Consider the following 18659-nt stretch of genomic DNA (forward strand, 5'->3'; position numbering starts at 1 on the left):
TTCTGGGTTCCATTTGCTTGCTGCCACATATTTTATAACACCACTGCACGTGTACCTGTGTGAGGATCAGGAGAGGCATCGTTGACAGAGTCTTCAGGTTACTTTTTGCAACCTGGTAACAACTGAGGGCCAGGATGGAGCTGGGAGAAGTGAAGTGCTTTCAGGAAAATTTTACTTGGATGCACACTTAATTTTTTTTTTTTTCCCCCAGCTCACAGAGCTTGGGTGTGTGGCGATGGTCTTTTCCATTGGAAGAATAACCCCTTGTGAGGTTGGATAAACAAACAAAAAAGTTAGAACAAGATTAAACATGCACATCTTTTGTTTAACTTCTTCCTGCAAGTTGTACATAATGTAATTGATAAAGGCATGTACCAGAGAGCATGAGTTAAAGTTAGAGAAGACTCCAGCTTGGGTTGTGTTTTCTTGAGCAGGGGGAAAAAAAGTATATCATAATAGCTTCTATATGTACCACGCTTGGTAGTGTCCATAACTTATCACCTTATGCCACACCACGAAGCTTGACAGCATTCATCCCATAGATGATAAGGCCTTTCCAGGGAGTTACCAGTTCACCTTCTATTCAGTTCTGCGTGGGTGAGACTCAGTTGTGGGAGTATCTGTGTGCATGTGTGCGTTATTATGACATCTTTCTACCCATTCCAGAGTTATCCAATTTAACTTGCTTCCTCATATTTTTACAGTGGACTGAAAATTCTTTTTGTTTAAGTGTTCTCCTTGGGATGACACAATTTATAATTCTATATACAGCACCTCGTCCACTTTAACAGCTTCTTCACCAGCCCTAAGCAGGTGGCCACTTTTGTTCTTTTGCAGGGAGTCTTACCAGGTGACTCGATGTCCCTGTCCCTCACCTAAGTGAGGATGCTGGGCTGTGCTAATTTTACACCCTGGGAGTGACCCAGACATTCTCCCTTTGCTGCCTCCTCCCTTGACACAAATTGGGGACGTTTTCCATGTCCTGCCAAGTTTTCACCCTGGAGTCCTGTTGAGCGGCCGGATATAAACCCCTGCAGAGTAGGGGCAGTTTTGGGGTGAAGGGGAGGAGGTGTTTTAATGAAAATGCTGACACAACCTTAAGTACAGTGGCGCGCTACCGGGTGCTGCTATAATAAAAAAGGGAACAGATTAAAAAGTGTCTAAAATGTAAATCTAAAGGACTAACAGTAATTAAAATGGAAATGGCACAGGGAGGGAAGGCATGTAATTGTGAGATATCACTGTGCAGAAGGCTCTCAGCTTTGTTTTGCTGGCTGTTTTTCTAATTCAGCAGGGCTTACTCATCAGTGGCAGTTCAATGCGCGTTAATGACTCTGGGATTGCAGGCATCACTCTGGACAAAGAAATGATTATTGTGCGGTCAAAAGAAGTTCAAAGACAAGAAGGGAATTTCAGTTTTTTCCTTAGAGATCCACATTCAAGAGCATATAAATTAAGCCAAATGTTAAAAACCACAGTCTGAAAGCTGACTTCAAAGTCACAACTCTCTAATTAATGAACTGCGAGCTTCAGTTTGGACAAGTTGTGGTTTGATGCGCCCATAAATCAACATGACAGGCCTGTTTCACAGTCTCAGACAGTGCTTGTCATTGAGTCACATCAGATGTAAACACAGCAGAAAAAAAGAAGGGGTATGAAGGAGGTGCAATTGATCAACAGAATTGGTAAAAACCCACTTTTGAAGCACATTATGCATGATCACAGGAAATGGTTACAGCCTCAAGAGGTTTCCCCTTCTGCTGTTGCTTTTTTGAATCAGATTGCTAACAGCCTTCAAAAGGGAGAATAAGAATTATGGAGTTTCTCCCCTGTGGCTTGCAGGCAATAACCCCCTGTTGTTATTTTGTGCTTCTTTCTTTTCAAAGGCATCAAAATTTAGTTTTTTAAAGATCTTTAACTCTATATTTGAAGACAAACAAAAAAGGGCTGCCACTGTCATTCTTATCAGTTACCAGGGATTGTGTTTTTCCTTTCTGTTGCCACTTCTTATTAACCTCTTATTTGGTCTGTGAGACATAGTTTGGAATGCACGTCTGCATGCTGGGAGAACATGAAAGTTCAGATGAGCTCAGAGGGCAGATAAAGAAATGTGAAGGGGAAAGTTACACAGCAGAAAGAAGGATAAAAGTTACCTCTCCCAAATTGCTGTTGTCAGAAAGGAGAGCATCTCAGAGCACAAAGATGATAGTGGTCCCTGAGTTTGGGAAGGGAGTGGCAGGGGGTGGGGAGTGTGGGGGAGAAGGAGAACACTTTGTGTCTCAACAAGGAGAAAGCAAGACATTGTAGGAACATTCTTGCATCTCCAGGTCGCTAGGTTTGCTGTGGTCCATGCTTTGTCATCCACTTCCCAGGCAAAGGTGACCCAGGAGATAGGTTGCTTTGAATATCCTTTGAGGTAGGCAGACCAGTGGATGGGTCTCCTTGGATTCATGGTGCCAGTGGATTTGTCTGAGACCCAGGGTAACAATGGTTAGGAGATCTGTAGTTTCCCGAGGTAGGGACCAGTCTCCTGGAATTATCATGCAGGTGGTGGTCCTTTTGTGCTAAAATGAGATGGAGTCACATGGTAGCATTTTCGTGATGTGGACTGGTAGTTATGATTTTAACAAGGTTTGAACTTGGATGTTGACAGATGGAACAAGTATGTTAATTTACTGAGTCCCCAGTCATTAGCGGCTCATAATTTTATATTGTCAGGCTCCCCCCCACCCCCTTTTTTTCCTGTTTTGATTACCTCTGCAATAAGACACCTGATCTTTGGCCAGAACGATGTACCTTTGCTCTTTTTTTTTTTCCGTCCCTCCTAAAGTTGCCTTGAGATGTTTCCTTGGGAAAGTTTGGCTCCATATTGGGTTGGACCAAGACAGGACCTTCCTTAAGAAGATACGTGCTCTTAGGTAGGGGAGGAAGAGAGGATGTAGCCCCAATACAGCTATTGAAGTGACTGCTTGTGAATATTGGACAGAAGTGGTGAGGAAAATAGACAGCAGAATTCATTTTAAATCGAGCTACAAAAAAAGATTCCATCCTGTGCGGGTGAGGTAGGCTAAGTTGATTGTTTTAAAAGGGCCGTTTGTCCCGGGCAGTTATGACAGTTTATGTTAGGCAGTAGGGAGTAGCCGAAGAAAGGAAAACAGACCTTTGACTGCAGCTCTAGGGAGGGGATCCGAAACGCGAGGTTTATCAGGGCATTTTAGCATTTTAACACTGACTACTGACCTGCCGAGGGGACTGCACGGAGACCTTTTTTGTATGCATTCAATTGTGAGAAGTAAACAAATGGACCCGTATCCTGTGTTTGGTAACTGGGTGGGGAGCGCAGTTTGGCAACCAGTGTTGCTTTTAAATTCTTTCTTTGGACAATGGGCCTTGTATACTTTTATATCCTGGCTTTTCAAACGTAGACAGCTTTCATGAGCTTTTCCTAGGGATGGCCACAGAGACAACAGAAAAGGCATCAGGCATTTTATATAAATACAAAATTTTTAAACATTTCATTTACAGTAAGGCAGGAAGCACCCGCCCCCACCTCCAGCTGTACCCCCCCATTATATTCTGCTTTCAGAAAAGCTAATTCCCTGATCTTTTATTGTGTCAATGTTATTTTTTCTCTTCCCTTTTTTTGTAATGTTGTGAGTTAATATCTGTTGAAGAAGTGAAAAAATCATTTTGACATGAATATAACTATCATTGGGTTTTACATTAACATGATAACTTGGGAAGGGGTGAAAACAATTGGATCATTTTATGCATGCTGTTCTTAAAATGAAAACACTGGCTTTTCATTTAAATTTATTTAAATTTTTGTTGTTAGTGGTATAGAATTTGTTTTTTGGAGTGAAACTCAATTAACTTTCTCAGTGGCATGGTAGTAAGTCTGAAATTGGTTGCTAATATGAGAATGATGGTTTTTACTGTAAAATAAACTACATGAAGACTGAAAGGAAACCACCATTTTTCTCTTTCTTTGAACTTTGCATCAGAAGGTCTTGATATACATACCATTTTATGGATGTATCAGATCAAGGTCATGTGTTAGGTTAAGTGAATGCAGTTGTTTGTAAAGTATAGTTATTAGCCAGAACATGTAAGCTCTGAAAGGGCTTGGATAGTCCTTTTAGTTGTAAAAGTCTCTCTGATCTTTTGAATCATACTCAGAATTAGGAACACTGATCTTGTTCTTTTCTTGAAGAAACTTTTTTTTTTTTTTTTTTTTTTTGGCTACAGTTTGGGAAGGGTTAATTTTCCTTTTATAATTGTTCGCCATAATGTGGCTAAGACCTCCACCTCGATACGATTCCTAGCAGATTAAGGATATTAGATAATTTCCTTCTATTTATTGTACTACTGCACTGTATTATCTTTCTATCACTCAGATAATTACTGAGGAAATCTACATTAATTTTTTTGGCTGAAGCAAGGCCTGCTAAACACAGGAATGATGTATTGATGTTTTACACAACAAAAGTTTTCCTCCTGTCATTGTCCAATCAACAAAAAGATATTTATCATATCGTAAAGCCCCTTCTTTTCAAGAACAAAGCAGATGGGGGAAGCAGGACAAGCAACCAGACCTGAGGGTTTCTGAGACTAAAGCCATGTTAAGGCATCTGAAGCTTAGACTGTCGTTCATATTAAACTCACAGTCAAGTACGATGTTGTTTGCTAAATTATGAATGTGTGTAATTAAAATCTAGTGGCTGTTTCTATGAAAGATTTACAATGTTATTTAATCGTTTGTCATGGCTAATTAACAATATTAGATGAAGTTTTTCTTCTTCAAAGGTCTGATTTTTTCTCATTTATTTATGTCAGAAGTGATAAACAGAGTAGTTAAAAGCTTCTGCCGGTGCGGGCAGGGAGGGAGGCAACTTGTTCTGTTACACCTCAAAGGTTCGGGGTTCAAACCCCTTCAGACCAGAGTGATGCAGTCTTCTCTCTAGTGTGCATAATTAAAAATTTCAAAGTCTGAAAGTTTACATCTTGATGACAAAACTCAGGCCTTTCAAACTGGGGGGAAAGCTGGCTTGATTGATGAATTATTTATTTATGGGAGTGGGCAGTAGAAAGATAACACACTCATCTCCCAACCCCTCCTCAGAGGAGGTATGTTCTGTTCCTTTTAAACCTTGACACGGAGCCCTCCACTGAGCTCCAGTGACCATTCTCAGCATTTGATGATGATGGTGAGTTTTGAAGTGTCCATACTTTTAACCTTCCTTGGGAAGTGGCCATCTAATTTTTTCTTCCTGATTTCTTACAGCAACAGCAGGTGGCTACCCAGCAGTTGGCTTTTCAGCAGCAGCTTTTACAGATGCAGCAGTTACAGCAGCAGCACCTCCTGTCTTTGCAGCGCCAAGGCCTTCTGACAATTCAGCCCGGGCAGCCTGCCCTTCCCCTTCAACCTCTTGCTCAAGGTATGCATTGATTATACAGAAGGCATAGCTCTGTGAAGACTTTGGGTAGAGGTGGTGGGTTGTCTTTTGGTATATTTGTTAAGGACATTTTCCATCAAAACATGCACATAGATTCTTTTAAGAAAAGTGGAATGGGATAATGGTAGACCCATGTAGAAGGTGAAATGCTTGTTGATGCCAAAATGAAGTCTTAGGGTGGTCTGAAGGCTTAGCTGTAACAGAGCAGTCCCACTGTTGGACACTCTTGGAGTAAGGGAATGAGGCGCTACTTTGCACTTACTGAGCATTTTAATGGACTCTTGCAGTGTTTCTGTTTGGAACCACAAAGGAATTTTCCTAAGGGCTTTTATTATTCATTTAAGACATTTTATACCGTGTAACGTGTGCTATTTTAAATCTTAGTAATGCTTTATAAAAGCCATGTTTTAATATCTAGGGACAAATTCAGGTTTATTTTTCTGTAAACGATTAAAATCAACCACTTTCTCTTATAAAAAAGGAAACTTCGTTTAGTTTCCTTTTTTTTCCTTTTTGCATTCATCTGTTGATTTTTGAGCAAATTAGTTCTTCACTCATCAGAACAGGTACCACTTCCATCTCCAGTTCCTCAACAACTGAGATCCCTTGAAAAGTAAAATTTTATACATTTAGTAAATTTCTTTTACAAAGCCCACTGACATTTTATCCCAAGGGTGATGGACATCAGAAACAAATGGGAACTCTAGGTGTTTTTAGGACATCCTCTTGGTTTAAGCAACTCTGACTTTCACATATGTAATGTGAAAGCAGATGGATTATTCAGAACTAGAAAGGAAGGTGGGAGGGAAGGAGGAAGGGATGTCAAGAGGGAGGGAGGGCGGACAGGCAGGAAGGAAGGAAAGAGAAAGTAGAAAGTGCCATGCCTGTGTTTTGAAACACAATTCCTCCATCTATGCGTGGTACGGGAGATTTGAGTTGCCTCCTCAAGGGCAGCAGTTCTTTGAACTCTAGTAGATTTGGATGTTGGTTTATATGTACCTTAAAGGCTGGTAGCTAAAGCCATTGGTGTCTTGGATTCAGTTGCCTTCTAAAGAAGGTTAAAAATGTGGAACCTCCTTTGTGTTGCTTAAAGCATGGCCATTTGTTTGGTAACTTTTGGTGTCAAGTGAAGTCAGGGAAGCATGACTGCATTTGAATCTTTTCCCTTGAGTCCACCACACCCAACTTCTGTCCCTTATGAGGCTGATTTTGTTTTTAATATTGAGACCAGGGCTTTTTCCTCTTAACTTCTCTCTTGCCCCTCCACTCCTTTCTGCCATGACTGCTCAGCTGCTTGATACATACTCGGCATCTCCATTGTCAAAATAGAAGATGTCGTAACTGAGCAATACAAGGAGAAAAGAAAGAATATATATATGTACATCAGTTAATGCATTTTTGTGCTTGCAGAATGTCATAGCGTGTGTTAATTACACCTTTGGGTCTATTGTTGGAAACATGGCAGGCTGTTCTGACACACCTACTGGACTTGAGCTCCAACCTCTCTCATCTTTTCCCACCACTGCTATACTATTAAGTTTGCTCACTAAGGTTCATTGTTATAGTACATCAGTTAAGCTGTCCAAAAGAGGGCAATTGGGCAGTGACAAGACAAGCTCATGTGTAATGTGAAAGAAATGAATGTGGTGATGCATGAAGTGTAATCTCTGCAGTAACATATCAGAGACACTGGTAGGTAATTCACTAGTCATGGCATTGATTGATAGGCTTAGCAGTCTGCCAAAACTATTAGCCCCTGCAACATTAGGAAGAAGCATATTTGAAATCTAAGGGGTGCCTCTATGTGTGCCCGAGATGGCATAAATGTAAATATAAATATTTCTGGTGTCAGGTTCTTGCAGTAAAGTGAACTACCAGTGTTATTTCCATCTCTCTGAATCAGGAGGTTGGTTTTGTCCCCCCACTCCCTCACCCAAAGTGGCTGGAGAATTCAGTCATGTTGGACTAGAACACAATTTTTTTTTTATCAGAGAGATGATGGCTTAAAACTGATGTCATTATGAGGTTTAAATCAACTTTCTGCTTGCTTGAACATGGTCACCTGGGTATGGATGTACAAGGACAAAAAAAGGTTGATCAACTCTGTTTGTCTTTGAGCCAGTGATACCTGGGGTTGTAAAATTGAGTTCCATGAACAGTAATCTGTCATCTGTCCCCACAACATACATTTTTTAAACCTGTGCCTGCATTTTCTTTTATAATGAAGGGGCCAGTTGTCCTGGAAAAAGAAATGTTGCAAGGCATGGGGGTTATCTGTTAAAAATACTGGTGATGCCCACTTCATAATGAAATCATCAAGATTATTTTACATACCTGTTCATGGCCTTGCCGAGTTAACCTTAAACACGTAAATGTCAAGTATAGGAATAGATAGAGAATTAATATTTTGAAGGCCTTTTTTTCCCTGAAGGTTTTATAATACGAAATGGAGGGATATTTTCTGTTGTTTTTAAGGTTATTGTAGGGTCTTCTCTCTGTTTTACATAATTAGCCTATCTGCTTTTCACCCTGGTCTCTTTAATCATCTCATCCTCCCTAGCACCAGTAATTTCATATAGAAATATTCTTTCAGTCTTATTCTGACCTTTTAATTTTTAAAATGTAAACTCTAGGTAGCAGAAAATTACATGCTTGGTTATGTACCTGCTAATGGATTTGTTTAACTTCGTACTATTATTCTTAGTCTACCATTTTGGAAGAAATACATACTTTCTGGAAATTTGTTATCCATTTAGTCTGATGAGTGACTGGGTTACCTTTTATCTGTCTAACATGAGATCTTAGCTGTCAAATAACAACACCCTTTGGTAGGTAGCGCTCATTGAACTAACAGTTTAACATCACTAACGATATATGGCATTGATGGAGGAAAGCGATTTGACTGCTTCTGTGTTAAGTGTGATGAGAATGTTCTTAAAAGTGATTATCACATTGCAGTTTGACCCAGAAGTATCGCTGTTGTCACTTAATGAGTTACTATTTTTATTTACCATTTTTCTCTATGGATAATGGAACTGATTTGCCAGCCCTTTGGAATAGATGGAGAGTAGAGTAACATTAATGCACCCTGTAGGTGTAACAAGTGGTGAATACATTTGTCTTTGTCTTTACTTGCTGGATAAATAGCTTACTTTTAAAACAGCGTCAAAGTTCTGCTTTTCTTCGAGAGAAAGCGGGAGTTAACACAGTTGTTAGGACCCTGTCCTAGTCTTCCCACCTCCCATGCAGCTGACCCAGAAATCAATTAGTTTGAGTTGAGAAATAGGTGGCTAGTTCTTTTCATGTGTTTACCCTGTAGAAAATAAAAATAGGTGTTGACTTGTGTGGTTTTATATCAATATGCCATCATCAGCAGACAAGCCTATTAACTGTTGTTCCCATTGAGTAAACAGTGGTCTGAGGGTCACCCATGTTCACAGGTAATTGTTGGTGTGTAGACAACAGTAGCGGGCCCGCTAGCTACAAACGCATCCCACCTGTCACTTCGAAAGGTGTTGGAAAATAATAGTCCAGATGCAGCAAAACCGGACATGGGGTTGTGGAGTGACCTTTCCCCTTTGTTTAATTTGCCTCCAAGGTTTAATTTCAGGGGACAAGTAATAATTGAATATGCCTAATAACTAAATGCTCATTTGGGACAAAAATCCATCAAAATATAATTGGCATTTGATTTTTATGAAGGGAGAAGAAAACCGACTTGTCTGTCGAGGATGCCTCCTAAGAATATCTGACCACTTAATGTATCATTTGAAGCCTCCTTTATAATATATATTAATTGCAAATACTTGAGCATTTGAACATTTTCGTGGAGAACCGTTAGGAGAGACCAACTGTTTTTGTTAACGCTCCTCTCAGAAAGGCGGGGAAGGTTATTGGTCTGCTGTGCAATAATTTACTCCTCTTTGATATGCAAACGATCCACGGTGAATATAAAAAAATCCTATCAGACTCATTTCACAGTTCTTAACCACTCGGATTCTCTGGAGTCCATCGCCTCATTAGACCAGTGCTCTCCAATGCTAGCATAATTAAAATCTTTAACAGTTTAGCAAAGTAAAGATGTTTGGCTGATCACGTTGAGATGATTATCTATCCATTGTATTCTAAATGACAAAAATAAATTAAATTTAGACCTTGGCATTTTTTTATTATGTGTTTCAAATGAATATAATGCACACAGCCTTCTTTTTTAATTCAATACCTTAGGTTTGGTAAGAAACATGCCTGTTTCGGCTGCTGCTATATAGTCAGAAAATGGCAGGCTTTCTGGGATGGCTATGTTACACTTGATTGAAACAATGAACTGCAATCCAGACGTCCACTTCTAATGTGGTATTGCCTTAGGATGTGCAGGGTTTATGTTTTCTTTCCAGTGTTCCTCCAAAGGAAGTTATGTTGCTTGTTGTCGTTGTTGTTGTTTTTGTTGTCGTCTAGAATGTTTTTATTCTGTGCATGTGTGGGCTAGAATATGCATTGAGGTGGGATTTGGAAACCTGGGCTACAGAGGCATGCCAGCAGGATAAAGACGAAGAGGCCCACAATAGTGAGATTGGCATACTGATTGTATCTCTTCTTGGGGGAAAATACTGGATTCACTCCTTAAAACCCGTGTCCATTTTGATCCCCTTTAAAAAAAACAAGAGAACTTTATTACTGTAAGTTTATTTTACGTTTTCATTTTATTCTGCAATGGTTCATTACTATTGATCTAAGAAATGACAGTAATAATAGTGTTACTTGTATAAAAAGTTACACAGTTTTTCAGTAGACACATCCATCAATTAAGCATGTGGTACTAGAAACCAAAATTAATGAGGAAGATAGGTGTGTTAATGAAATAATCATAGTATAATCAATTTGACTGTTAAAAGTTGAAAAGCATTTCAGGAAGACGATATGAATTCATAATTTATGTCTAAAAGTGATTAATAAAAACTATATTTAATAACAAAGCTATTTGTCATCATTTAAGACTTAAGCACAAAAATTATTCATTTTGTAGTTCATGTTGTCATAATAGTATAGTTGAACAAATTTATTTTGAGCCCTTCTTTGTGTCTAAAACTAAGGTAACATCTATCTACTTTTCATCAAAATTGAGAAATAACACTTGGGATGGTTAGAGGCATACTGTTGTGGCAAAGTAACTGTGTTTTGAATCATTTTCACCTGAGTCTTTTATGCGCAATGAGGGCAACTTCCACTCAGTTGCTCAGTAGGAGGACACGCTTTTTACTACTGCATCTGCCTTAGTTGGGAGGGAAAAAAAACTGCACACACCAAAAAACCCCCCTAACACTAGATTTTGTTTACTGACTCTTTGATTTAATTACTGTTTGAAGAGGACGGAATTAGCTGTTAATTGATTTAATTATCCAATTTGTTTGTTTCAGGCATGATTCCAACAGAACTGCAGCAGCTCTGGAAAGAAGTGACAAGTGCTCATACTGCAGAAGAAACCACAGGCAACAATCACAGCAGTTTGGATCTGACCACGACATGTGTCTCCTCCTCTGCACCTTCCAAGACCTCCTTAATAATGAACCCACATGCCTCTACCAATGGACAGCTCTCAGTCCACACTCCCAAAAGGGAAAGGTAGGAACCAGCCACTGAGATGGGTCCAAAACTGCCTTTAACATGAGAGGGGTGGGTGGCCCTGCCTCGCCATATCTCAGTGATTCCTAATTGGATCCATGTGATTTGAATGTGCATATAATTACTGAGGAATGTATTCAGTATGGTTTGGGTGTGAAACATCTAATTATTTTCACCTTTTCAACATGGAATTAGCACTTATGTAGATCTACTCTCAGCTTAGGAACCCGGGCAGAAGTCGTGTAGTTTCTCATTGGATGGGTTGGATTTCCAGGCTTCCAGGCCTACTCCTTGTGCCAAGTGCTCACTCCGTACAAGCTGAATTCCTTGGCTGGAAGTGCCTTCTAAGGGAATAGTAGTGTCTGCTGTGGGCAATTTTGAATTATGGTTTGAGAAAACATAGAACTTATGTTACTCTACATTGCTCCCCTTGAAGGCTGGGCGCCCATGTTTTTCATCATTGTGCCCTGGAGCACATGGTCTTTCCCGTATGTATTCTGAGTGAAGGTTTGGAGGATGGAGAGACAGAAGAGGTATTGGTGGTGGCAGCTGGTGGAGGTGGGGGATCTGTTGTATATACTCACATAAACAGACACAGCACACTTTCTCTTCATTGTGGGATATAGTGTAGTATTGTCTCAGCAGCTGTATTCCTATTTAGAAGTTAAGACATTTTATTTTTGAATTGCCCTGGGCTTTACATGAATGTTACTTGAAGCTGAGCTTGTTTTAGAGATCCAGAATATGTCATGTTAGCATGCAGTTCTAAGAAAATAAAGCTGTTAATTCATGTTATTGTATTCTTAGTACCCAGAAGCATTAATCCCACTGTTTAAGTGCTTTTCAAGAATAGAAAATACAATGCCCCTAAAATTGAAAACTTTTTGTTTGCTATTTCTAAACTGTTTTCTATATATTTCATAGGCAGAGCTTCCACACACAGAAGTAAAGAAACCGTAAAAGTAGTATGTGACAGTAAATGCCATTTCTCTCAGGAGAAAGCAAATTCTGTATTTTGTTTTTTAATAAAAATGGCTCAGTGAAAAAAAATTTAATTATACATTTCAGTTATGCAATTACAAATGTAATTTCATCTATTTCTCAAAATATTGAGTATTTAAGAAGCCTACTGTTTAATTAGATGTATATCTTTATACCAGAAAAATATTATCTGAACACACACACACACACCATGTTTGAGTGTAAAACCATGAGTGGTTACCAGAGATGAGGATAATATATATGTTTTAACTAAAATTTTCAACTATCCTTCCAAGATCATTTTGGAATTTCTGAGGCAGACACCAAAGAACTACGAGATGCATTAAACATATTGGTTTGGAAGAGTTTGAAGAATAGATAGAGGAATAGAATGGTGGACACTGAGAATCTTTGGAGCCATTGGGTGAAATGTGGCTTCTGTTGTTTCTGGCGAGGATAGATATGTATGTCTGGAACCCAGCCTTAGCTCTTGCTTTACAATCTCTTATAATGTCTTTTTTTTTTTTTTTTTTTTTGAGAAAGAAAAACTTAGCATTAAAGAAAAGGTTCTAGGCTATTGTCCTTTGCTATACTTGTTTTTGATGTCCTAAGGTTGATGCATCCATTTGCTGCAGAACGATTGAATTACATCTTTATCCATAGGCAGAGCAGGAGGCCATACACTGAAAAACGCCGACTGATGCACTTAAGGTATTTGTTGCAATCTCATAGGCTGTTGTGGAGCCTGCACAGATTTCCTGTCACATAGAAAACTCTTCTTGTTTAGATGCGCTGTGCTCAGTTTCATTTTCTAAAAGGTTATGTATCTGCAGTCAGGTGATAGATTAGCAAGGAGGCAAGTGGGAGAAGAATAGCCCTTTTCATGTCTTAAGGCACATTTGAAAGTAAATGGATCTAAGAGACAGTCTAATTCCGGGAGACTAAGTTTGTTTGAATTTTTTTTTATGGTCCTTATTTGTCTGCACAAAAGTTGTGCATAATCTTCATCATACTACACACCAGAATTAGAATATGGATCAGAAAATAATCAGATTCCAATGAGCCTTAATCTGGATGTAAAAGCAGGCTGAGTTTTCCAATTGTACATGCAAAAAAGAAGCAACTATGAAATTATATGCCACTACTTAATCTCTTGAATCTCTCAGTTTATATTATCTAGTAGGTTCCTAAACGTGGCTGGATTAAACAAAAATTCCAGTCAGCACATTTTAACTGAATGTAGCTAACAAGACAAATGAGCACCTTCAGTTAAAGATAGTTCAGTTTAAGCTTATAGAATTGAAAATTAAAAAATCAATTAGGCCTGGTACAGTGGTTCGTGTCTGTAATCTCAGCACTTTGTGAGGCCGAGGCAGGAGGATTGCTTGAGGCCAGGAGTTCAAGACTAGCCTGGACAACATAGAGGGACCCCAATTTCTATTAAACTTTTTTTTTTTTAATTAGCCTGGCATGGTGGCATGCACCTGGAGTCCCAGTTACTCGAGAGGCTGAGGTGGGAGGATCATTTGAGCCCAAGAGTTTGAGGCTGCAGTGAGCCATGATCACACCATTGCACTCCAGCCTGGGCAACAAAGCAAGATCCTGTCTCTTAATTTAAAAAAAAAAAACAAACAGTTATTAGTTAGCCAGCTTCGTATACATATAAATACTTCAAATGCATATTATGTAGTATTACCTTATTAGGCTTATTTTAAAAATCACATGTGATAACCAGTTAAATACCAACACAAAGCTGTCACTATAAAGGTATGGTCTCACTGTACACTGATCTGCCAGTTTTCTCAGGAGTTTCTTGTCACTGCCTTGGATAAGTTTTCTCTCTTAGTCATCAGTGCATTTGTGAAATACGTGTCCTTCCAAGCTCTTCTTTGATTTCTGTGTAATATTATTTTCCCTCCATTCTGATGGGCAAGGAAGAGTCTCTGCCACACTGAATAACCATCTGGCCCCATGACCTTGATCGTGGGTTAGCAGCTTTAAGATTTCTTTCTGACGTGATCTGGGGGTGCTCGATGGGAAAATTTGTTGGAAAAAGGTAGTGTTGTGAGAGTTACTGTTGTTTTCAAAGTAGTGAGACGGCTAATGAGCTCAACTGAGTTGCATATGTATTTCCATGCCATTTGGAAAACTCCTTCTCCCCCACTCTTGCCCCCATGCATTTTGCTGGCTCCTGCGAGCAGCCACTGCAGTAGCAGCAGCTCTGGGGTTTGGTGAGCTGCAATCTGTTAAGGAGATAAATAATGTGCTTGGCACGACACTCCTACTCTCCTCTTTAATTTGTCTTACACAAGGAAAATTATAATTAAATCATTCAGGGTAAACCCTTGAGTGTAGAGAAGGGAAAAAACACACTTTGGTAAAGATTGCCAATAGAAACCCACTTCCCTGTTGCGCAGGGTAGAGACATTTATCAATATTCAGCACTATTACGGGAGGAGCGGCCCATGTGATTTGTGAGGCAGATGCCAACGTTCAAATCAAGGCTTGTTAAGATCCTGTCCCTGTGTAATCATGGACATTCAGCATCATTTGAATTCAGTACTGGCACCATGCTTCGTGCTTTGATTTTCTCCCGACAATTTAATAATGTTTATTGTGCTGATTATATATAAATTCATTGGTGCAGTAAACATGCCTGTGTTGTCAGTGCCTGAGAAAAGTGTGGTGGGGATCGAGTTCAATGGCGCAGCTAAAGGGGAGCAGCAAGAGGAAGCAGGTGCATTCAAGCCTCTTGCTGTCATTTTATTCCGTAGGGACAGAGAGTCTCGACTTCTTAGGGAAATAGACAAAACTCAGGCCTGGGATACCTGTACATATGAAGATACTGTCTTGTTTCCCTAATTGTCTTGCTTTAGAAAATTCCAAGTTTTGGTGTGGGTAAACAGAATCAACAGAATGCAAATGAAACATTTATTAAAATGCTAAATTTAGTAAAGCCCTTTGAGCTTCTTGGATCAAAGCAGCTATGTAAATACAAATAGCAATTACTACTTAAGTAATTGCCTGAATTAAAAATTTGAAATATCACATTACATTATGGTGCACTAGGGAAAGGGACAAGAACTCACATTTAATCAGTTCCTTCTCTGTGCCAAGCACTGGCTAGACTTTTGCATAGGGAGTGATGTCTCACTTTATCCCCCTGACCACTCAGGAAGCAGTAAGGATGATTATACCCATTTTACAGATGAGGAAATCGAATAATAGAGATTAAATAACTAACCCAGGGTCATAGAACTGGTGGTTAGTGGCATATCCAAGATCCAAATTCACATCTGTGTTTTAGTCTGCAAAATAGTGCTTAAAAGTTTTCATTCAGTTTAGAAGTGAATACTAAATTATGATAAAATGAGTGTCCCTAAAAGATACTTTAAATTTAATTGAAATTCAATTTGACAAAACACGTATTAAGTTAATCTACTGTGTGCAAATCACTGCGTTTAAAAGAAAATACCAGAGTTTTCTCTTTTATGGTGTATAGTCATATATTTACTAGGCCTTTCATGAAGCAGGATAGGTGGGATTTACAAGCTGTAAATCATTTGGGTCTGAAACAGCACATAAAGAACATAAATGAACCTCATGGGGGATTTGCACACAGGCAGATCCAAAATAACGTATCCCCACTTTTTTCCTGCCTTATAAATCCTGTGTTTCCTCAATGAACACATCATATGTTTTTTATTTCATTTCAGCTGTCCTCTATAGTCCAAATCAGAAATATTCCCTTTTTTCTCATCCCAGCTTTTTTGCTTTCAGTTCAGCCACCATCATTAGATGTTTTATTACTCGAGTATTTCTCGGATTCATAGCTGTTGTAAGTACTTGTTCCAAGGTGTCCTTAAGCATTTGGTCAAAGATGTTTCCTTAAACCCTGATCAGATGGTGGTTGGGCAGTCTCTGCTTTTTTGAGGCATCATATTAGAAACGGGGGACCCACACTGGGCGCTTTACTCTATGAGGTTTAACCTACCCTCTGTTCAGTCACGATAGTCCTTGCGTCGTTCTCATCATTTATTGACGGAGCCCTGTGTATTACTGTCGCTTGCATTTTCTCCACTCCACAGTTGGCAGTTGCCTTCAAATAACCCCTGAAGGTTTCCGCCTGGCTAGTGTACTTATAGACAGTTTCACTTGATACACAGTCTCTGTTTTTGATTTGTGGCCTCTTGACATATTGCCATGTATTTGACTATGTAACAATAACATTTGTGTTTACAGGCCTTGTTATTTTCAAAAGGCAAGGAACTTTGAAACATGTACATGTCTAGTGTTACATTTTTTTTTCTTTTTTTAACTAAATTCTGTGTTTGTGAATAAATGTCAGTGCTCTTGGTTTACTTGCTAAAATTCTAGAAGTTAGTTTTCAGAACTGTTCCAGATACACAAGCCTTTAACTGGTGCATGTTCTCACACTGATATGTAGGACCTGTTGAAATTTAAGCAGTAAACTCTAGCTCCCATTATTTTGAAGAGTTTTTCCTCATTTCAGTTTCTTTTTCCCCCCAAAAATCAGAGGACAATTTGTATTTATTTTGATTTGAAGTACTGAGCAAGCTAGTTATTTTAAATCTTTCTTTCCCATTAGAGCATTTTGGAGAACCTGTGGTCAAATTCCACCAAATTGTCTTCAAAATTGTTACTGCTACTTCCTGCCAACATGAGTCAAGGCATTTAAACAATCTATAACACTGTAACAGAGCTTGGCAAATTATGGTCAGCCTGCAAAATCCAGCCCACTGCTTCCTTTTGTAAATAAAGTTTTATTGGGACACAGTCACACTCATTTACATATTGTCTACGGCTACTTTGACACTACAATGGCAAGCTTGAGTAGTGGCAGCAGAAACCATATAGGCTACAAAAACTGAAATATTTACTATCTGACCATTTACAGAAACAGTTGCTGACTCCTGACCTTCACCATTAGCCTGGTGTTTCTCAGATTCCCTGATGATATTTTCATAGGTTATTTGTTAAACACACAGCTTCCCAGGCCTTTCTCCTGAAACCTGGACTTTCTTGGTCTGAGATGGGGTGCAGGAATTTGCATTTGCCCTACATACCCTTGAGTCTTGCTACTCAGAGGCTGCAGACCAGCAGCTCTGCTGTGACCTGGAAGCTTGTTAGAAACTCAGTCTCTGGCCCTGCCCCAGACCTGCATCAGGATCTGCATTGTAACAAGAGCCTCAGGGGTTTGGAATACATGTTCAAGTTTGAGAAGCAATGGAAGCTGTGTGTTTATCACTGAGGTTTTGACACTTGGAAAGAACAGGACTTTTCTCCAGACACTTGATTCACATCCCAGACAGGTTCTCATCAAAAGTCTGGGCTGTAGTTAAGGTGGTCTGGGGAGCAGCCCACCGGAGAGCCACCAGACAGGTTCAGTCCTCAAAACTAGCCATTCTTATGTGAGCCAACAGAGTAGAAATCATATGACTGAAAGGACCAGACCCCATTTGCTTCCTTTCCTTAGGAGCTACCACGAGACCTTGACTTGAGACCCACTCCTTGGCTCTGTGATCACAGGCAAGAGATACAACTTTAAGGTTCTGTTTTGCTCTTGTCAAGGATGAAAGGACCTGACATGTGATGGTGGTGATGAGAATGCAGCTAACATTTATGTAACTCTTACTGTGTGCCAGCCACAATGCTCAACAGACTTGACATAGGGCTTGATACTATACTGATTTTCCTATTTTTTATTTTTTATTTTCATTTTTTGGTTTTCCTATTTAATCTTCATAGTAACCTTATGGGGTATTCTCCCCTTTGTACAGAGGGTGCAGCTGGGGCCCAGAATGATGTTATCACTTGCACACGTCACATAGCTAGTTAGTGACCATGCAGGGACTAGACCTGAGATTTCCCTGACCCTCAGGGACTTGCAGTGACTGCCAGATTCTGGTGGCTCCCCGGTGGGCTGCTCCCCAGACCACCTTCACTACAGCCCAGACTTTTGATGAGAATTAGACTACAGAGTGGGTTAAGTTTCGTATCAAGTCCAGATGGTAGCCTCCACTGGTTGTAGCTTGGGGCCAGACCTATCTTTTCAGCAGTAATTTAGAAGAAGCCCCCAAGAAAATCCCTGTTGCCAGTTTCCTTTGCACCCACCTCATCTTTTTGCTGGCAGGGAAGTCACGAGGTTAGAAACCAGTGATGCACAGTGGAGAATGTAGAGAGCATGCTGGGCATGTCTTGTAAGGTGTAGGGGACCAGAAAGAGGACCAGGTGTGGCTAACTGCAGAGGCCTAAGATACAGGTACTTATTTTTGCTCCAAAGCAGACTCTTGGCAGCATCACCTGTCCCATGTCTATCTGTCGGGGAGGTAACCTACTTAGGGCAAAAACTGTTCCTGCTGAGGTCAGACAGAAGCACCGTGGGGGTGAGTCAGCATTTTGTACCCTAAACATGCTGCCTGGTGTTTGGCAGCCATCATGCTTTGAAGAACTGTGATGTGTCTGATTGCTTAAAACCAATCACTCTTGAAAGGATTCTCTCAGGGCCATGTGGCATGGTGCTGTATCACCGCCTGTCATTCACACATGCAGGGAGGGCACCAGGAGAAAATCTTTAAAATA

At 39.8% G+C, this 18659-nt stretch overlaps 1 protein-coding gene across 43 annotated transcripts in view; it reads left to right on the forward strand.

The window, feature by feature from the left end:
* Positions 1-18659, forward strand: part of FOXP1 (forkhead box P1) — a 628059-nt gene that overhangs the window by 532513 nt on the left and 76887 nt on the right. For all 43 annotated transcript variants that reach the window (XM_063721982.1, XM_063721987.1, XM_054550593.2 and 40 more), the window contains 2 exons: positions 5285-5438; positions 10871-11075. In XM_063721982.1, coding sequence (XP_063578052.1) covers positions 5285-5438; positions 10871-11075 — 359 coding nt within the window. The remainder of the gene's footprint in view (positions 1-5284; positions 5439-10870; positions 11076-18659) is intronic.

The sequence above is a fragment of the Pongo abelii genome, chromosome 2 (assembly GCF_028885655.2).
Source record: "Pongo abelii isolate AG06213 chromosome 2, NHGRI_mPonAbe1-v2.0_pri, whole genome shotgun sequence".
NCBI classification, from domain to species: domain Eukaryota; kingdom Metazoa; phylum Chordata; class Mammalia; order Primates; family Hominidae; genus Pongo; species Pongo abelii.